Source organism: Octopus bimaculoides, chromosome 13 (assembly GCF_046866305.1).
Source record: "Octopus bimaculoides isolate indiv1 chromosome 13, ASM4686630v1, whole genome shotgun sequence".
Classification (NCBI taxonomy): domain Eukaryota; kingdom Metazoa; phylum Mollusca; class Cephalopoda; order Octopoda; family Octopodidae; genus Octopus; species Octopus bimaculoides.
This window is the reverse complement of record NC_142940.1, coordinates 53825191-53845657: the sequence shown is the minus strand read 5'-3', so window position 1 is coordinate 53845657 and position 20467 is coordinate 53825191. Positions and strand designations below refer to the sequence as shown.

General features: G+C 33.6%; 2 protein-coding genes across 3 annotated transcripts in view; one reads left to right on the top strand and one right to left on the bottom strand.

Moving 5' to 3' along the window:
- LOC106872671 (N-alpha-acetyltransferase 15, NatA auxiliary subunit) overlaps nucleotides 1-12774 on the bottom strand; it is a 33723-nt gene extending 20949 nt beyond the window's left edge. The window contains exons 1-3 of the mRNA XM_014919745.3: nucleotides 12610-12774; nucleotides 2392-2476; nucleotides 682-786 (exon numbers count right to left, since the gene is read on the bottom strand). Coding sequence (XP_014775231.1) covers nucleotides 682-786; nucleotides 2392-2476; nucleotides 12610-12666 — 247 coding nt within the window. The 5' untranslated portion in view covers nucleotides 12667-12774. The remainder of the gene's footprint in view (nucleotides 1-681; nucleotides 787-2391; nucleotides 2477-12609) is intronic.
- On the top strand, nucleotides 11289-20287 carry LOC106872672 (putative Ras-related protein Rab-33). 2 transcript variants are annotated; one of them, XM_089361779.1, is made up of 4 exons: nucleotides 11289-11368; nucleotides 12898-12958; nucleotides 13108-13456; nucleotides 19364-20287. In XM_089361779.1, the coding sequence occupies exons 2-4, from the start codon at nucleotides 12948-12950 to the stop codon at nucleotides 19841-19843; spliced, it is 840 nt and encodes a 279-aa protein (XP_089217905.1). In that variant the 5' UTR covers nucleotides 11289-11368; nucleotides 12898-12947; the 3' UTR covers nucleotides 19844-20287. The 2 variants fall into 2 exon arrangements, with proteins under 2 accessions (XP_089217905.1, XP_014775232.1); XM_014919746.3 differs by lacking the exon at nucleotides 11289-11368 and adding an exon at nucleotides 12622-12759.
- The last annotated feature ends 180 nt before the right edge of the window (nucleotides 20288-20467 follow it).

Sequence of the window (20467 nt, the reverse complement as noted above, 5' to 3'; positions counted from 1 at the left end):
CATAGGAGTATAGTTTTTTAATTGAAAAGTCATATGCTTTTTCTAATACTCTCTATAAATTGATATAAAACAAGGATACTTTATAAAAAAACATAATAGATTAAGGTAAGGACAATATGCATGATTCTAAAAATGATCAACACAAAATGTTTAAATTTATATTGTTTTCCCTATAGAGATATATGATATTTTCCCAATAAAAATGAGTTCAAAATATTCCTTACATATATTTTTTAAATATAATTGTACTTCTTAAGTGCAAAACATATTCTTTAACCCTTTTGATAAAAACTGCCAAGACTGTCCTGATTCTCTAATAAAAACTTCCAGCTTTAAAATCGTCTAAATTAAAACCTTGCATCAAATTTTTATGTTAAGTTATGTTCCCAACTTTAGCTTAATAATGACAAAGTTATTTTACTAAATTCATCATTTTCACAATTAATTGAAACAAAAGCAATGTATTTTCAATCAAAATGTGGTAACAAAAGAGTTAAGCAACAAATAAAAGCTATTTTGCAAACTTCTCAAAATATCTTTATAATAAATACACACTGGAAACTGAATTTAAAATGCACAACAAAAGATCTGTTTAATTAAACCAAAGTTGTTTCCATTTCTTTAAGTTTAATAGTCAGTGTGAACTTCAGTAAGAAAAATGCAGTTTCTTTAAAAGGATACACACATGACTTTTAAGATCATTCAACAATCCTCGACGAACATGTTCATATGCTTCCTCTTTTCTTCCTAAACAGTTTAAGGTCAGACCTTTCATCGCCAAAGTCTCTGAAAAATGCAAACATAAAAACGATTTTATTTTTCAAATCAATACTGGTGGACTGGAAAATAATGGTCAACTTTAAATGTCAGTGTGTTACTTGTACACAACAATATAAATTACTTATCTTTCTTAACTGTACATCCCATCTGAAAGATCAAGCATTGAATTATTCATTAACATTGTCCTTTCACTGAAGTTAACTTTGCATGTTTAAAGAGCTAGGAAAAGGAAAACAAAATTACTGTTATTCCCCATCTCTTGCTTAACCCTTTCAACACTAACACACCCAAGACTGCCCCAGATTCTATGATACAAACTTCCTGTTCTAAAGTGATCTAGATTAAAACTTTCCATCAAAACTTTGTGTTAATTTGGCTTCCAAGCACCAACTTAACCCTTTTGATACCAACCTGTCTGGATTGGTAAGATTATTGTAATTCATTATGTTTTTGTTTTATTCGCTTAGAGATCAGTTGGGTTTCTGCTGATGATACAGTACTTTGGATTCTAGCTTCAATTTCAGCCCCTCAAAAATAGTATCCATGCAATAGTTGACCCATAAATTTGACCTTAAAAAATGGTCTAAAAAAGGTCAACTTTTACATGAGTATATACGGTACATATATATATATATACACACATATATATATATATATATATATATATATATATATATATATATATATATATATATGCACACATATACATGTGCATGTGTGCGTACAATGCATATTTGATTGCCTGTTGAATAGTATGACTTGTAATTCGCATACAACATGAAGTGGTGATCTAATTAATCCTTTAGAAATACAGAAACCATTTTCAATTTCATAAAAAAGGAAGACACACTGGTACACGCATGTGATGCATTTAGAGTATGTAGGTTGTATAAATGTGAGTTATAGATAAATGAAATCTATAAAGAAAGGGTACAGAGAAAGACATAAGATAAAGTAACATATTCCAAGACTGAACCTCATGATGGGGATGACAACTATTGCTAAAGAAGACTCATTCACTCATGGTAGAACAGCTGTTAAAATGGAGGTGGTGATGATAAAGGTTCAGTTGTGTCTTTTGCCTATATTAAATTCCTGTTAAGTCCCCATTCTTTGTCTCTTATCTATTATTCATCTTCTCTCCTATTCATTGTATCACATACGAAAGATAGATATTTTGGGGTATGTCTGTCTACATTAAATCTCCTCTACCATAATCCATTATCATTCTGCCTCTCTTCCATCACAACATCTGTGTGAAGAAGGATGGCATTGAAACAATCCGTATTCAATATGCCACTACCATTATCCTTCTCTACTAGTGAAGATTGTTTCTTAACTTGCAAGTCTAAGGGCTTAAAGTAGCTCTAACATACATACTTTATATACACCCACATACATTTCCATAGAATGATTACATGAGTGATATATCGATGGACAAATAGATAAAATGAATGTATGTATAATATATGTGTACAGTTATATAAATGGTTATAGTCTACAAAATATACAATTTAAGTTTTCTGACATTTCTAACACAAATGAAATTTTCTTTTAAAATCTTTATTTAAAAAGAAAAGTGTAGTAATAAAGATTAGGAAAATTACTTACCCCCATGTTCGGAAAATTTGGGGTTTGATAGAATCTGCTTTGCAAATTTCAATCCATTTTTATACTGCTTTTGTTCATAACATTTCTGGAAAAAATACATATTCAAGTATTATATTAGGATAACAGCATTTGATATTTTGTATAGTGAATTACTGACAAACTGTTAACAATAGTTGACCCATTAGCATTTAAACTGGATCAAATATTCTCCCAATTTTATGTTCAAACCAGCCACATTTGGCCTCTCACACTTACCCGACAATGTCACTCTAAAAATAAAGTCACATCGAAATCTCATGATTGATTCAAAACAACATAAAGGTCTAAGCATTACATTTGACAGAGTATCTGAATGTTCAAGGGTTAAATATATTTTCAACAGCATTACAATTATTTTACTTATCCTGGCAAAGATTTGTCAATCTGAAAATTTACATCAAGCAGTTCATAGGTGAATACCCTCTTAATTTAATTTCAAGAAATCAAGTACTTGTATTATTCGATTCAGAGAAAGATAAATAAAGTAAATTATCTTGAATGCATGGCCTGTTTTGCAATATACTGAGTACAATGCTTCTGGGACTCAGTGAGGATGCATGCTTAAACAAGCCTGACGCCACATCACTATCTTTATAGGCAAGAATTTTTGAATATAAAGACTTTGCAGAGTCAAAAGCCTCATCTCTAAACATATTTTCCTAATATATTCTTTTATTGGTTTCATCCATTAGATTGCAACCATGGTGGGGAAATGCCTTCCAGCAATCCATTAATATCTTACCCAGTAGTATTTCAGTCTGGTACTTCATTTAGTGAAATAACTGCTAAGTTACAGGACATGTCATAACACCAGTGCTTTTTTTTTTTTTTACACCACAGTAAACATAAACATAGTTCCTGTCTGCCAAATTTCATACATAGCATATGGGTTTAAAGCAGAAGACACTTGCCAAAGAGGCCAACCAGTTAGACTGAATCCAAAACCATGTGGTTGTAAATGAAACTTTTTCAGTGTACAGCTATGCCTATTAAATGTAACCTCATCATCTTTTTAATATCTACTTTTCCAGGCAACAAATTGTCATTTTCAGAAAATTTTCTGTCTACATGCTTATCCTGTCACAGCCAGCTCACTAATCCGTATCTTTACTTCATTGGACACTAAAAACCCTGCTTGCGAAGACCTGTTGAGGCAAGTGAATTTGGAATTTGAAATTTGAAATCTGAAATTGAAATCGAACCGAATCCGACGACTGGCACCCATGCCAACCTCTCCTTCATTGGACACTAAACTCTGCTTGTGAAGACCTGTTGGGGCAAGTGAAATCGTAATTGAACCATACTCGATCACTGGTCACAGTGGAGTACTAACAGCACTATTGAGCGTGTTCGTTGCCAGAGCAGCTGTCTGGCTTCCGTGCTAGTGCCCCGTAAATAGCACCATTAGAGCATAATTGTTACCAGCGTTGCCTTCTTGCACTTGTGCTGGTGGCATGTTAGAAAATCATTCAAACAAGGTCGTTGCCAGTGCCGCTGGACTGGCTCCCGTGCAGGTGGCATGTAAAAAACACCATTTTGAGCGTGGCCGTTGCCAGTACCGTGTGACTGGCTCTCGTGCCGGTGGCACGTAAAAGCACCCACTACACTCTCGGAGTGGTTGGCGTTAGGAAGGGCATCCAGCTGTAGAAACTCTGCCAGATCAGATTGGAGTCTGGTGCAGGCTTCTGGCTTGCTAGTCCTCAGTCAAATCGTCCAACCCATGCTAGCATGGAAAGTGGACGTTAAACAATGATGATGATGATATACATACACACTATACATATATATGTACATACATACACACACACATATATATATATATATATACATACATACACACTATACATATATACATACATACACTATATATATATATATATATATATACACACATACATACACACTATACATATATACATACATACACACTATACATATATACATACATACACTATATATATATATACACACATACATACACACTATACACATATATATATATATATATACATACAGATATACATACATATACACTATACATATATATACACACACATACATACACACTATACACATATATATACACACACATACTTACTATATATATAATATACACACACACACACCCTCACCCATGCCAGCATGGAAGGTGGGTGCACATTTTTTATGTTTTTTTTTCTTGTGACACAATCACTAGAGCGTCGTGTCCTCAATCCATTCATTTGATGTCCATTTTTCCCGAGCTAGCATGGGTTTGGACCAAGATTTATTATTCGAGGCAGGATTTTATAAATAGAAGCTCTTCCTGTAACCAATTTGTTTTTCAAGTATGGGATTCTGTATACCTCAAGTGACCACGGAATGCCAACAGCAGCAAGAATGGAATATATAAACAATGACAAACATTCATGTGTACATACATACATACAAATATGATGGGGTTCCTGCAGTTTCCATCTACCAAATTCACTCACATGGCAGGTTTATAGTAAAAGACACTAACATCTAAGGTGCTGAACCTTATTTGTGTCTATAACAATATATACATGTCTCTTTTATGTGTTGTGACTTAGTGGTTCAATAAATAGAGATTGATAAAATAAGTGCCAAATTGAAATAAGTTCTGAATTAAAAGCCTTGGTTTGCAACCCAATGCCTGAAACCAGTAAAAGAATAAAACAATGTTGTCAGGGACATGATTTCAAAACATTTTAGCTGGGGTTTTAACTCAAAACAATCTTCAGAGAATATTTGCACAAACACAATTACATCATATATCATGTATTGAAAGTAAGACAGCTTTGAAAGCTGAACTGCTTAGGAAAATGTTTCCAAACAAAATGACACCTTTCAGGATTTCGAAGATAAACTGCACATGAACACAAAATCTGATCAGCTGAGAAAATAAGCAAATGAATAGATTGACAATTTATATGGCACCTCCAGAAATATTAAAAAGCAATCACATGTTATCCTTTTCATTACCAACCAGGCTGAAACTGGCTCTGGCTACAAATGTCTTGTTTTCTTAAGTTTTGAATTAAAATCTTCCACCAAAACTTAGTCGCAATTTATGTTCCTAACACTAACTTAATGATAACCATGTTATTTTACTAAATTCTTTGTTATATTTAAAGTAACTGAAAGAAACACAGAGCATCTCAAAATAAATACAGTAACGAAAGGGTTAACAAACTAACAAAATATAATCAAAAAGGCTGTAGGAGACTGAAATGTATGAAACTTTGAGAGAGATAAAGTAGTAATAAGAAAACTGAAGCTGGAAGCAAACAAAATAAGAAATAATTCAAATCACAAAAGACTGAAGCAAGATTTATCCAACTTTGAAAATATAAGGATATATTTCAATCTTCTATTATATCAAAGTGCTAAGGACAGATTTCTCTGATGTAAACAATTTGTCACACTAACCAAGGATGGTGAGAGTGTAATAGAAAGAGAGAAATAAAAAAGATTCAGATGAATGCAGTATGGCACATAGAAACACTATTGGGTCACAGACATAGATGACATCTACTTAAACTGGGTAGCATCCAGTCAGCTAGTTAATATAACAGTATTTGATGTCAATAACCAGATTTATCAACTGATGAACAACAAAAATAAAGAAGTGTATGAGTATATATAAACCAAGGGAATGAAAACATCTCACTCATGAGTTTCATGGTCAGACGCCCCTCCTAATGCCAACCATTTTACAAAGTGTACTGGGTTCCTTTTTTTCTTTTTCAAGGCACCATCACTAAGGAGGTGTCATGTCCTCAATATATTCATTTAAGAGAGACAGTACAAGGAAGAAATTGAACAAGAGCAAAGACAATATGATTTGAAATTATAAAAGTTCCCATAATAAACATTACACAAATGAATTAATCCCCAAAATTAACATTACACTCTACAGGTTTTACAAATTAGGTTCTTTTGTGAACCTTTTAGTGAAGGGTCATTTCAGAAAAAAGTGGCCTCTGAAATAGAAACTAAATATGTTTTCATTTTATTCCATAGTTAATGTCTCTACTTAACTCCCCTGACATTTTAAAAATAATTTATTTACAACTGACTTGATGGGGAGAACGGGATGTACCATGGCCTTCACAAACCATCCAAAGTAATGAGATTGCTGCAAAATAATCTTCTGGAAAGTTGAAAGCTGATGATTGCAGCAAAAATATGTACTACGAAGGAATTCCAGAGGGCTTATGTTGTAGAGAGAAAGGATGGAGCATAGCAGTCAGTGAGGTACCTTGAGAGTTTAGACATGAGTTTAGAGTGGCAAAAGAAAGAGAGCTGAATGATTCAGAGAGTGCCTGAGTGAAGGTGGCACAAAACCAGAAAGTTGCAAGGACCAGAGACCACTGTAGTAGTAAAAGAGAAAGCGAAAAGAGGAAACAGTACATCTGTGGACTGTACTATCAGCCTCACTTCACTGAAATATTGTTGTTGTTGAGGGCTGAGGTATTTTCTGGTTTCAAAGAATAAGACCTGTCTTTGTAATGCAGTTTCAGTCATGTTGAGGATGCGTGCTGACCAGGAGATATCCAAAGTAATGATGAGACCCAGCATCTATAACAACCTTCAAGGCTCTAGTTACATGCTGTTTAATGTTTGGAGAGGAGGCACAATAAGGGTTTGTTTTTTTCTTGATATGCACAGTGATTGTACCTTTGTGCTACTGAAGGAAACAAAATTGGCACAACCCCCATTGGTTGATGTTTATAAGGTCTCTGTTCATGGAGTACATACACAATGCTGCAAAATATAGTGACACACGGATGATGTTTGGGTAAAGGAGGAATGAAGGGTGGTATCATCCACAAAAAAGTGAGTTTGTTAGAGATAACAGCAAGCAGTCATTGATCTATAGGAGGAAGAATATTAGAAACAAAATCAAACTCCAGGGAACAGAAATCTACCAATCCAAAAGAGAAACAATTAGAGCATGTATACCAAGAGATTTACATGCTAAGCCAAGTCAGAAGCTTTGCTGATATAGAAAGCAACAACAGTTTTCACCAAATTTCACAAGGCCCATTGACAAGAGATATAAGAAAGTATGTCTCCAGTAGTTCTGGCATCATGAAATCTGTACTGGGTCACTAAAGCTAGAGGTAAAGGAGAATGACTGTGAATGACTGATGCCATACTGTTGAGAATACTGGAAATGAGAGTGGTAGGATAATGCTTGGCAGGAGTTGCCATTCTAGGGAATGGAACACAGTGTAGCTTGCATCCAAAGGTATTCTACAATCAATGGTATCAGACAATGTTAATGGCATTCTTCAGATACTTTATTTGAAATATTCACAAACTGAATAAAAGGAAGAACCAACTCTATAAAGTCCAGAGCTCAAGTGGAAATTTTTCAGAGAACTCATTAAATAAACAATCAAGAATAAACGTATGCCATCATAAAGATTTGAACCCCAGTTTATTACAAAATTATAGAGAAATATATTGTGCACATCACACTTGTCTAATACAATCACATTAATACACTCATGAAAAACATTAACTCACCTCAAACAATGTTCATTAATTCTCAGATCTTATAACAAGACAATAAACATTTAAACAAAAAAAAAAAGTAATATTTTTCTGTTAAGAGGGTCATTCTTTAACGTTGCTACTGCTATAAACAGTACAGGTTATCTATTAGGTGAAATAAATGTAATTTGTCTTGAAAATAGTTAAGTGGAAATAAGTTTGAAACTAGATATAAGACAAATATGTCTGAAGTAATGGCTTTTATTAAAATAGAAACAGGAATAATATTCTACGGATATTTCTCTTGCATCTACGAAAGGTTATTGTTTAACCACAGGCCAGCTAAATCTGACTTGTTCCAGCTGTGACCATGCTGGCATTTTTTCAAGACTAGCAGAATGTTTAGGACAACATTATATAATGAGTCTTCCACTCTTTAAAGGTATGATTTGAATGAGTTTTGGCTGCTATCTTTAGCAGGTCAATCAACCACATAAGATTCACTCACTCATACATCTGTGAGAAGTATTTCTGCAATGTAGAAGAATTTTCCTAAATACAGTAGCATTATCAGACAACCAGCCAACACAGGAAAGTATTTTTTCAATGCAGTTACATTACTGTTGAATGTTCCATCACATTCCAATGCCTGTTTCTATTTCCTTTCCCTATTTACTATTGTCTAGCCACTGTAGGCCCTCTGCCTCCACTGTCTGTCCACAAACAGGTAATCTTATACATAGAATCCCTTTAGTGCTAAATAATAGTTTTCTAAAATACCTTCTAGCCACATTATACTCCAGCTTCAGCATTAATTAGGCAGCCTCAGTAACAACACATTTCGTATTTCCAGTAATACATAAAGCCTTAGTAAATGACTGCATTTGCTCCACTTCTCATATACTCTTTTCCTATACTGAAAATACTCATATCTGTTTATTGGCAGCTCCTACCACTGACTATACTTTTCAGGCCTACTGATTTATGTTAACTCTTTTTAGATTTACTTACAAGTTTTTTAATAGATGTAGTAAAGAATCAGAACACTAGAATCTGTTGACACTAGGCTCTAAATTCCATTTAAATGCTTCAGTGACAAAGACAAAGAATTTAGAATGAAACATAACACCCTCTCTGAATATAGTACTTAAATCCTGATCTTAATTTCAATTCACAGCTCTAGCCGTGCCCTGTAAAATATACTACCCATTGCCATCCATCACTCCCTCTCTCCACTTTTCTCTCACTGTCTTATTCCCACCTCTCCTTCCTTGTATGACTCCCTCTGGATTCTCATTACCCTCACCTATTTTCTCTTTCATGTTTCTTTTCCCTCACACCTTTCGTCTGTATTAACACTTAGGACATGGGATAGACTTGGACTCACCTACAGAACCCACCTCATTACCTTTACAACTGTCCTTCCTTTTTTACCCCAACCACTGACACTAATTCCTTCTATTTCCATATTCCCTATCCTAAGTGTCTACCTCAAGTTACTTTCTTCATTACCACCCTCCTGCAACTGTGTTCTTTTCATTACCTTGCCTAAGATCGTCACACACACTCCCCTCTCTCCTGTTCTCCTTCAGTTTTGCAAAATGTAAGGTGACCCCGCTACAGCTGGTGCCACAAAAAGAAAAAGCACCAAGTACACTCTGTAGATCAAACTGCACATACATATATTCAAGGTTCTGGCATACTTGATTATTCTTTGCAGCCTTGAAACATGGTCTCAAGTTGCTCTTCGTTATTTGGAGGGTTTCACAACTGGGGTTTAAGAATATTGCATGTTTACTCCATTGACTGAGGACGGAATACTAAATATGTTACTTTTTTTATCATCTTTGCTGGTTTAGTCCAACAGTTGTCAGATGTATTCCTCTCATGCTATCCTTAATTTGTTTCCATTGAAAACATATCAATGAATCATGCAAGTAAGCTCTATAGTGACAGTTTCGATAGAGTGGAGCTATTCCTGATGCAAGTTAACCAAGGGAGCAACATAAAATCCAAAGCATTTGCCAAAATGAAATTACACATTCACCATTGTCAGACTAGCTATATTGCTTAACAAACTACTCAATTAACACCTAATTCTCTTTCACATATGAATATAAATATGTTTAATTATTATTACTATTTTCTACCTCTAAAGCTTTACCTTTTTGCCCTGTTCACTGTCAGTTAACATATTTTCGACAATCTTGTAATTAAAATCCATTAATACATTAATTAAAATCCATTAGTACTACCACAGGTACATTGATCTCAAGTTTGTAAATACTACAATTATCATTTTCATGAAAGAAAAATTCAATAGTCAACTAGATTTTAAATGTTTTTATTGTAGTTTTATTTTTAATTTACTATTTTACATTCAGTTTTTCATGGTAGCATGGATTGGATGCTGCTAAATACTTTTATATTGTTAAAGAAATTTTTACAATGAATGCCCTTCAACTTCTAACCAAGCAGACTTGGTCTGAAGCAAAAGGGAATGTTTAATTGAGCCATCCCAAAGTTCAAAACATTTTGGTGTTAATGGATTTCCTTAAACAATGGAACAATCATTAAATCTAATTTGCTGACCATTAAGCCATTAGCAGTATAAATTACATAATGTTATGTAACAGGTCGTGAGTTCGAAAACCGGTGGCGTGTTGTCCTTGAACAAGGCACTTTATTTCACGTTGCTCCAGTCCACTCAGCTGCTAAAAATGAGTAGTACCTGTAATTCAATGGGGCCAGCCTTGTCACATTTTGTGTTGGGCTGAATCTCATCGAGAACTATGTTATGCGTGTCTATGGAGTGCTCAGCCGCTTGCACGTTAATTTCACGAGCAGGCTGTTCCTGTGATCGGATCAACTGGAACCCTCGTCGTCGTAAACCGACGGAGTAACAGCAGGGATATTCTTCTCGTCAAAACGTTGACGTTATGCAGTAGCATATAAACATCAATCTCAGAATAAAAGAGAGCGCTATATATTAACTGTTATAATGCACACTGCAGAAACTGACATGTTTCGGATCTTTAACCAATCATCTGCACACAAAATAAATACAAAAAAAAAATGAATACTTTATAACTTTTGAAATAAACCTAATATAATAGATATCGAATCTTACCGGTTGTACCAGGGTCGAAAAAAAATATCAAAATAGTTTTTAAAAAAATTCTTTTTTATCTAATTCAATGTTTGTAATGTAAAGAAACAGAATGCTACAAGGCGATGCAATCAGATATATATTAAAAGTCATAAAATTTCCCAATAGTTTAGGAAATTTGATTGTCCAATATTACTTGTTTTTCCTCTTTATACTAAAAAAAAAAAAAGAGTTAGTAGCAAAACTGACGATCATTAAGCAAGAGTATGTGGATCACAAAAGCAAGTCTTCTAAAAATACAGGATGTGTCTTACTCAACGAAAAGTAATTTTCACAAAACGTGTAAATTCTAAATATCTACATAACATTAAATGCGTATAGACTGTAGTTTAGCGCATTAAATTCGCAGATACCATTGAAACAGCCTCTACATGCATCAGAAACGTATTTACAGATCCTTAATTAGTAGTGAGGGAAAAACTAGGTAAATCTTTCGTGAGACTTGGACCCCATGTGCAAACACATGGGACCCCCATGTGTGCACATACAAAATATTGAAAACACTTGAATAAGTGCTAAGAAAATTTTTAAGGAGAAAACATGGAACTGTTGATGTCTTATTCGCGTTGTACATCCAAAAAAAGACGAAATTTGTTGCTAATGAGTTCAGCAAACTAACACTTAATAGTGGAAAGGGATCAACGGAGATCTCAGCAGAAAACCAAATTTGGTTCAATACAAGATTGTGTAACTCTCTAAAAATGCTGCAAGTGATGATATTTCATCATGCATTCTTCTATCCCAATAATAGAATTTACACGCTACGATAATTAGAATGACAAACCAAAAAAACAATTGTATGAGTTAAGCGAAAAAAATTGTCGAATATTTATTGCAAAGACGCAAGTGAAATTGCTCTTCAAAAAATATTTCAAGCACACGGTGACATGTTAGACAACCGGTAAAGCATGATTAAAATATGACTTAATGAACGATATTGAAAGAGAAACACAATTGATCAATACAAAATAAAAGTAGGAAAAATATTTTCTAAAAAAGGAGTTTTCAGACATCTCCAGGTCGTTATTATCGACAGGAGCAACAGGCAAAAGACATGAAATGAAATTCCAATTCGGCGCTGGATAACATTCAATCGAGTCTTAGAATATTTCTATAAATTTGAAATTTTAACTTTTATTGGTGGGGAATCGGGAGATTTTTCGGGATTCTCATTACATGGAAATCAAACGTTCAGTACACTACAGAATTTGCAACACAGTAACTATTACACATCTTCCCCTCCTATTACTGGCACTAATGACACACTTGTCCTTTCATAGATCGATTTTCAAATTTAAGATACGTTAACGAAAAACAAAAGACAATTAACAATCACTATAATTTTAAATATCCTTATGAATTCAAACTAGTTTGACAAAATAAAGAGAATAGTTATAGAAACTTCATGCCAACTCTGAATCATGACAGCAGCATAACTTTACACAGGGGTAAGGAGGTTCACAACGGTAATGATTGTTATTTCTTTTAAGAAAACGACAACTTACCAAAATCCTTTTGAAAAGTGCATATTCTTTAGGTGGGAGAGGGTTATTTGTTGGCATAATGGTGATCCCCTGCTTGATTAAGCACGGGAGTTGTTGAAAGGTATTTTACTTTACAGCCCCTACACCTCGTGGTGAAATTTTCAATATGGCGTGAGTACCGATTCCTAACTTCTCGTTCACACGAGGATTTCTACAAGTTTTTTTTTTAAGAAAGAGTAAATTATTGTTTTAGATAACAGCTTCAAATTATTTAAAATTAACAAATAATATATTAATCTATTTTTCCAGTATTAAAATAAAAGTTTTGTTCGACGATCACCGCGAGTACGTAAACAAGCATGGAGGAAAGGTAAATCATCTGGCTTTGTATTTTTTAACCAGACTACTGCAACGTACCCCAAAATAATCGAAAAAAAACTAAATTTCTTCGAATTCAGTTTGTTTTTGTTTGTACTGTTGTTTAAATTTGTATTTCTTTGTTACATATGATATTCACAGAATGAACACAGAATTACCTACTGGTCACGAGCTAGAAGGCAGCTCGTCAGCTGGCCGTTATAATGAAACAACAAAAACGATATTAACTAACACAGAAAATCAAACTGGTGATGTTAAGACAACGACAACAGTGACTACGTCTAGTCCTTCTACTGCTCCGTCTTCCAAAATAATCGAAAAACAAGCACAAAAGCGGATCTTCAAGATTATTGTGATTGGCGATTCTAATGTTGGCAAAACATGCCTCACATATAGATTCTGTAGTGGTAAATTCCCAGACAAGACAGAAGCTACAATTGGTGTTGATTTTCGTGAAAAGATGATTTTAGTGGAAGGAGAACAAATCAAGGTAAGCTTTTTTTTTTATTTTTGACGATTTAAATTTTTTTTTCAAACTGTTTGCACACAAATGATGTACTCACATATATAATCATGTGCGCGCGCACACATACATACAATATATATATGTATACATTATATATATATATATATATATATATACACGTATACATATATATGTGTGTGTATATGTATACACACACACATACATATATATATAAACAAATAGCGTTACCCAAAGTACTACCGAGAACCCAAGAATTCTTTCCTAGAATTCTAACATTACATTCATAATGTTAGAATTCTTTTACGTTGCAAATAAATTTATTTCTTTTAAAATTTTCTAATCGGCTGCAATTTCTCTAAATTTAAGTATCCGAATTAAAGGTTATATGGAAGCAACGGCAGATAACGAAAATGATGTATATTTCTCCTGATTACCATTCTATATTAATCGAACCATGCACTTGGTTTAAAGTTGACAAGCGACAGTGTGGTGGGATGTAATCTATGAAATAAACAATGACAAGTTTTTCCTCCAAATAAGGTAGGAAGGGAGATTTGTAAACAAAAGCTGTGATAGAAAGGAGAAATTGATTTCGGTTTGTTCTATGATAACTGTGTATATTGGCAGCTTTATTTTCCATAAACGATATGAAATTAATGGGGTGTCACATTAGAAAAGAAATCAGTTGAATGTTCGAGTTCTCTACATGTTATTCATACATACAAGCATACGTGGGCACCCAAGTGTTGCAGTGGGGCCAGAGTCAGGCTGACATCAAAAACAAAAAAGAGTTCATATAGAGCAGATGCACACACGTAGCGATACACACACATACGCATATATAGATAACGTACGTGTACATGCATACAAACATTATATATGCGTATTTAATTCTGCCAAGGCCGACTTTGCCTTTTATCCTTTTGGGGTCGATGTAATTATCTGGCCCCCTCCCCCAAAATTTCAGGCCTTGTGTCTATAGCAACGTATTTTATATAAACAAGAGTTGCTAATTTGACTGTGTGGTTAAGAAGCTTGATTCCCAATCATGTAATCTTGGGTTCAGTCCCACTGAGCAACACTTTGGCCAAGTAAAAACATTGTTAGTAGATTTTGGTAGATGGAAACAAAACAAGCTGTCGTGTGCGTGTGTGCGCGTTGGTATTTACCCTTTTCTTTACATCATGTGATAAATGTTTTATGAGAAATTTAGTGGTTGATGTCATACACACTTATACTAGCGATGTTGTTCGCTTCCGGTCTTCCTTGGAAAACATGTTTTCCCATAGGGTAAAAATTATCTTGCTTGGAAACAGATGAGTGTTGCTGATAGGGAAGGCATCCAGCCATAGCAAATTTACCTCAACAAATTCTGTTTTAACCAATACTTGGAAAAGGGAACGTTGACTGATGATGATGAACAATACATACATGTAGGTCTGTATTTTATTTATTTATTTATTTATTTATTTATTTATGTGTTTCAGCCAAGTGGCTGCGGTCATGCTGGTGCACCACCGTGAGGATGTATATTTTATTTTCTTACTTGTTTCAGTCATTGGATTATGACCATGCTAGAACACTGCATTGAAGGGTCTAGTCGAACAAATTGATTCCAGTACTCTTTTAAGCCTGGTACTTATTCTATCAGTTTCTTTTGCTGAGCCACGAAATTACGGGAACAAACACAAAGAGACACACACATGCATATGTGACAGACTTCTGTTATAGCCTCGATCACCCCAAGGCTGTAAATAGAACACACTTTCCCAAGATGCCACACTGGGACTGAACTTGTTCACTTTTCTAAGCATGGGTTAAAACAATTTGTTGAAGCAAATTTTCTATAGCTGGATGCCCTTTTTGTCAGTAACACTCACCTGTTTCTATGCAAGGTAATATTTTCCCTATGGGAAAACATGTTTTGCAAGGAAGACTGGAAACAAACAACATTGCTTATATAACAGTGAATGACATCAATTGCTAAATTTCTCTTTACACATTTATTACATTATATTGAGACAAGGGTAAATATGATGTGCACACATACACTTGAGAAATTTTTTTAAAAACCTGATAGATAGACATGAAAATATATACTGTGTGTATAGATTCTGCAGAGTAATTGGTATTAGAAAGGGAATCAGGTCTTAGAAACCATGCCAAAAATAGAAAGTGCAAGATGAGATATGGTCTGTAACTTGTCTTTGAGAGTAATAACTCTAAATAGAAACTGACCAAAATAGTGACAACTCATTCTGCTCATGCCAGGATGGAAAGCAGTTGTTAAAAGATAATGATAGCTATACAGATAAATATTGTTGTCATTATCATTTTACATCTATGCTGGTATGGGTTAGGTTAGAAGACTATGACTCACATGTATTTTCTATTCTTAGCATGGTCAGAGAAAACTCAAATGATGTGAAGTAAAAGAGTTGGGTGATAGTAAAAGCAAATGATGGATGTCACGAATGAATGGCCTGGGGAAAAGGGAATAATGGCTGGCAAGTACAGAAATCTTTCATAACAGCATTTTAAGGTCACTTCTTTTCAGCATTGGTATGGTCATATTCATTGTTATCATCCCAAAAAGACTTCTCCCTAACAGCATCTTGATTTTCTCTAGCATACTGTCTTGTGATCCAGAACACTTCATGCTTTTGATCATATCGCAGAACATGTGCAAACCTCTTATTTCCTTTTTCTCTCTTAGTTAAGTTTACCTGATGCCTAGCTTCACTTTTAGATACTCTAAATTGTAACCTTACTTTCATTCTTTCAAAGCCTCTCACTTAGTTTTTATGGATCTATGTACAGTACTGTTCCACTACAACAGCCTTCCATTTGGTTGAGACCTTGTAACAGCCACAAATCTGGTCTGTTGTCCTCAGCAAGTTATCTTGTACAAACTCCTATTTTCCTTCTGTATGTTATAAGTCTCTATTTTCTCTCTTCTGTCATAAGTATCAACTACGACTTCTTTGGGATATTTACCCTTTGGCCAGCAGAAGGTAAAGATCCCTTCTTTGAATCTGCAACTAACCAAACATTCTCTCACCTTCATGTCTTTCTTCTTTAAATTATTTTTTGTCTCTGAATCCATCTAGTTCTCATTGCTAAGTCATTAATCACTTGTCTAATACTGAGTGGCATATTCTTCGCTAGGAAAAAACTTAGTATTTACAATTATCTTCTTATCTCATTTCCTGGTGTAAATAGTCTATCTGGCTTGTTTGTTTACATAAATGGTAACTGACTAGTTTCACAGAACTCTAGGATCCTTGATTCCCCACCCCCACTGCCATTCTTCATAACATACACATACTTTCCATGTGTATATATATCTGTGTGTGTATATATGTGTATATATATATATATATATATATATATATATATATATATAAATAAATAAATAGTTTTAGAGAAAAGAACCAAAGTTCATGAACTTGTGAAACTTAATTTAATTTTAATTTTTAATAAATTGAATTTAATTGAGTTTTTACCTGTAAATTTGGATTTTTATCCCTAATATTATTATTATTATGTGTATATGTATATATATATATATATATATATATATATATATATATATATATATATATATATATTGAAGGTTTGGAGGTGATGTACAGAAATTATATAGAAAAAAAATTAAGGTACTCAGAAACCTGGATGTTTGTACATTTACAGATTTTTATTAATGTCACATATTAAATGAAGCGCTTTTCACCTAGTCGTGTAGGTTTTTCAAATATATGTATGTGTATGTATACATATACGTATATGTGGGTATATATATTTATGTGTATGTATATATATATATATATATATATATATATATATATATATGTGTGTGTGTGTGTATATGTACATATATATAAATTTATGTGTGTGTGTGTGTATATATATATATCATTGTTTTTTGCTCTAAATGAGTAGGTAGACAACCAACAACTGATGAAGGGTCCTTTCTGTGTTTACACGTCCTGTTTTCCATTTTTTTTCTCGTTGTTTACATATTTCATTTTATTTGCACCATCGGTGACATCCTATATCCATATATGCATGGATATATATATATATATATATATATATATATATATATATATATATATATATATTATATATATATATATAGATAGATAGATAGATAGATAGATAGATAGATAGATAGATAGATATATATATATATATATATATATATTTATTACTTATAGGAGTTGACAACTTCTGTTACCTTAATAACTTAATCAGTGGTGAAAACAGACAAAATAAGAAAGGTTGGAAAATTGGTAGGGGTGGAAAGCAGTTTACTGATAACAAAGGAACTCTCTTTCCCATCCTCTCCTAGTAGCAGGCAAGTTGTGTGATATTTTATGCTAAGTTAGATATTGCATGGTAGCAAAACTTAAGCATTAAATGCATCATTAGTGCCATTGACTGCAATACTCTGATAGATTTGCTTTAAAATTGAGTTGGATAAATGAAGTAGTCATGCAGGAGAGACAGGTATACTGCATAATGCTTCAGATTTGTTCTCTGTACCTCTGTACATCATTACTCTTATTTTTTCCCCAGATGGTCCACAGTTATGTGTTTCTCTCCAAGCCCTTGTGTGGTTTTGTTATATTGCAACCAAAATAATGTTCCCTCAGTTTGCAACCTATAATTACACCTGTAATTTCAGGCTGCTTTTTCTTCGGGCCCTTATGATTCTAAAAGTTTGACCAGATGTACAGGAAATATCTAAATGTAGTTTATAATGTGGCATAGTTATAGAACAGAGACTTGCTTATTTATCTATGTTTTTGCCAGTGAATGAAGAGCCTGATCTCTGATATTGTCATGTTATTGTTAGAGAATGAGATTCCTTTTGCTGGCTGAGCAGTGTGACTGTACTTATCACTGGCAATTTTAGTAGCTGCAGGAGGTCAGGTAGTGCGAGCTTCATTAGTATTTGTGGTGGTGTCTAAATTCAGTTTATTATAATTGTAGACTACTGCTGCTAAATGTTACATTTTATGTTTGGTATTTTCTGGCAATGGTACTGGTAGTATCTAACTGCCTTTTGCTTTTATAGCTGCAGTTGACCACTTGTAATTGGGTCAAATTAGTCACCCGTACTAAACTTCTGGTGATTTTACATTATTATTTCAAGTTTATTCACATTTTTAGTGATTATATGATCATTTCTAAAATTCTTTTTTAGTTCTTCCTTTGTAAGAGTAACGTAAATTCAATAGCAATTTCACTGGCAAAAACATAAATAAATAAGCAAGTCTCTGTTCTATAACTATGCCACATTATAAACTACATTTAGATATTTCCTGTAATCTAATGTAAATTACATTGTTCAAGAAATGCAGTGGGATCACAGTCAAACTGGAGTTTATATGTAACAGATGCACTTGAGTAGTTAGCAATAAAGAATACTCATGAAATAAATCCTTTCAAATAATCGGAAAGTCTCCTGCAAGTAGTTGACAGTTTCTGTTGTCTAGGTGGCCAACTCAGCAATGGAAAGGGTGGTAGGAAAAGTTGCTGCTGGCAGCAAGGGGTCTCTCTCTCTCTCTCTCTCTCTCTCTCTCTCTCTCTCTCTCTCTCTCTCTCTCTCTCCCCCTCTCTCTCTCCCCCCCTCTCTCTCTCCCTCTCTCTCCCTCTTTCTCTCCCCCCCTCTCTCCCCTCTCTCTCTCTCTCTCTTGTGGTAGGGGAGATACATGGGTACCCCTATTAAAAGAGAAAGAAGATGGCAGTGAAGGCGTGTCAAGACGTACCTTCGAGTCACAGAAAGGTTGTTCAGTTTTCTTCATACTTTTATATTTAGTTTCTTTAAGAGAATCTGAAAATCATGAACTGTATCCTTTGAAATTATTCACTTTTTATTTTGTTTTCGTTTTCTATTTTCAGTTACAACTGTGGGATACAGCAGGGCAAGAAAGATTTCGGAAGAGTATGGTCCAGCATTATTACAGGAATGTGCATGCTGTTGTCTTTGTATATGATGTTACAAAGATCAGCTCATTTGAGAACATGCCAAATTGGATTGAAGAATGTGATCGTCATAACTTAAATAAAGACATTCCAAGAATTCTGGTTGGGAACAAATGTGACATCATTGATAGAATTGCTGTCAATACCAATGCAGCCCAGAAATTTGCTGATTCTCACAACATGCCACTTTTTGAAACATCAGCTAAAGATGATGAGAAAGCGAATCACGTAGAAGCAATTTTTATGACACTGGCTCATAAACTGAAGAACTCTAAACCAATGATGCCCAGCTATATCCCACGATTCACTTCAGAAAGTTCACAGATCACTAACATTGGGTGTAGTCCTGATATTCAACAAGATGATGGCAAGAAAGACTATGGCTGTAGTTGTTAACTCTTTGAAAACCTTTTTAATAGATACCAGGTACATTTACAAAGCATTTAACTCATATAAACAACCATATATATGTATATAATTGTAAAAGGATTCTTCTAGGTAATAGATGGGGATTAATTGTTTTTTGATTGGTTGTTTGTTTTATTTTGCGGTGTGATCACCATTTCTTTGAAAATCTCATTTTATTTTCATAACTTGTTAATTTATATATATATATATATATGCTTACATATTTACATTTTTAATGCTTATCATTTTGTTATGCCCTTTTTGTTATGCTTTGTTTTAACTTGCATAGAAATGAAAAAAACATTTGCAATATTTAACTTCTCAGTGATTCCACCTTTCCATCCCTTTGCAGTTGATAAAAATTATGTTCCAGTGATAAAATGAGATCAATCATGTTGACTCTGGGTATAATAAATAAAATATCAATATTTATCTATATAGTTTTTTTAATTCTATAATTTATTTATTTCAAATAGATTCTTTTTTTTTTGTTGCTTTAATTGTTTTGTTTTTGTTGTTTGTTTGTCTTTTTTCTTTCTAAAATGTATTTTTTAGAAAACTAATAAAAATGAATAAAGTTATTTATTGAAAAGGAAAAAGATCTAATTTTAT

Excerpts from the sequence above, each read along its gene's own strand:
- LOC106872672 (XM_089361779.1), top strand. Across the intron at positions 13,457-19,363 it reads TGGAAGGAGAACAAATCAAG|TTACAACTGTGGGATACAGC; the intron begins GTAAGCTTTTTT and ends TTCTATTTTCAG.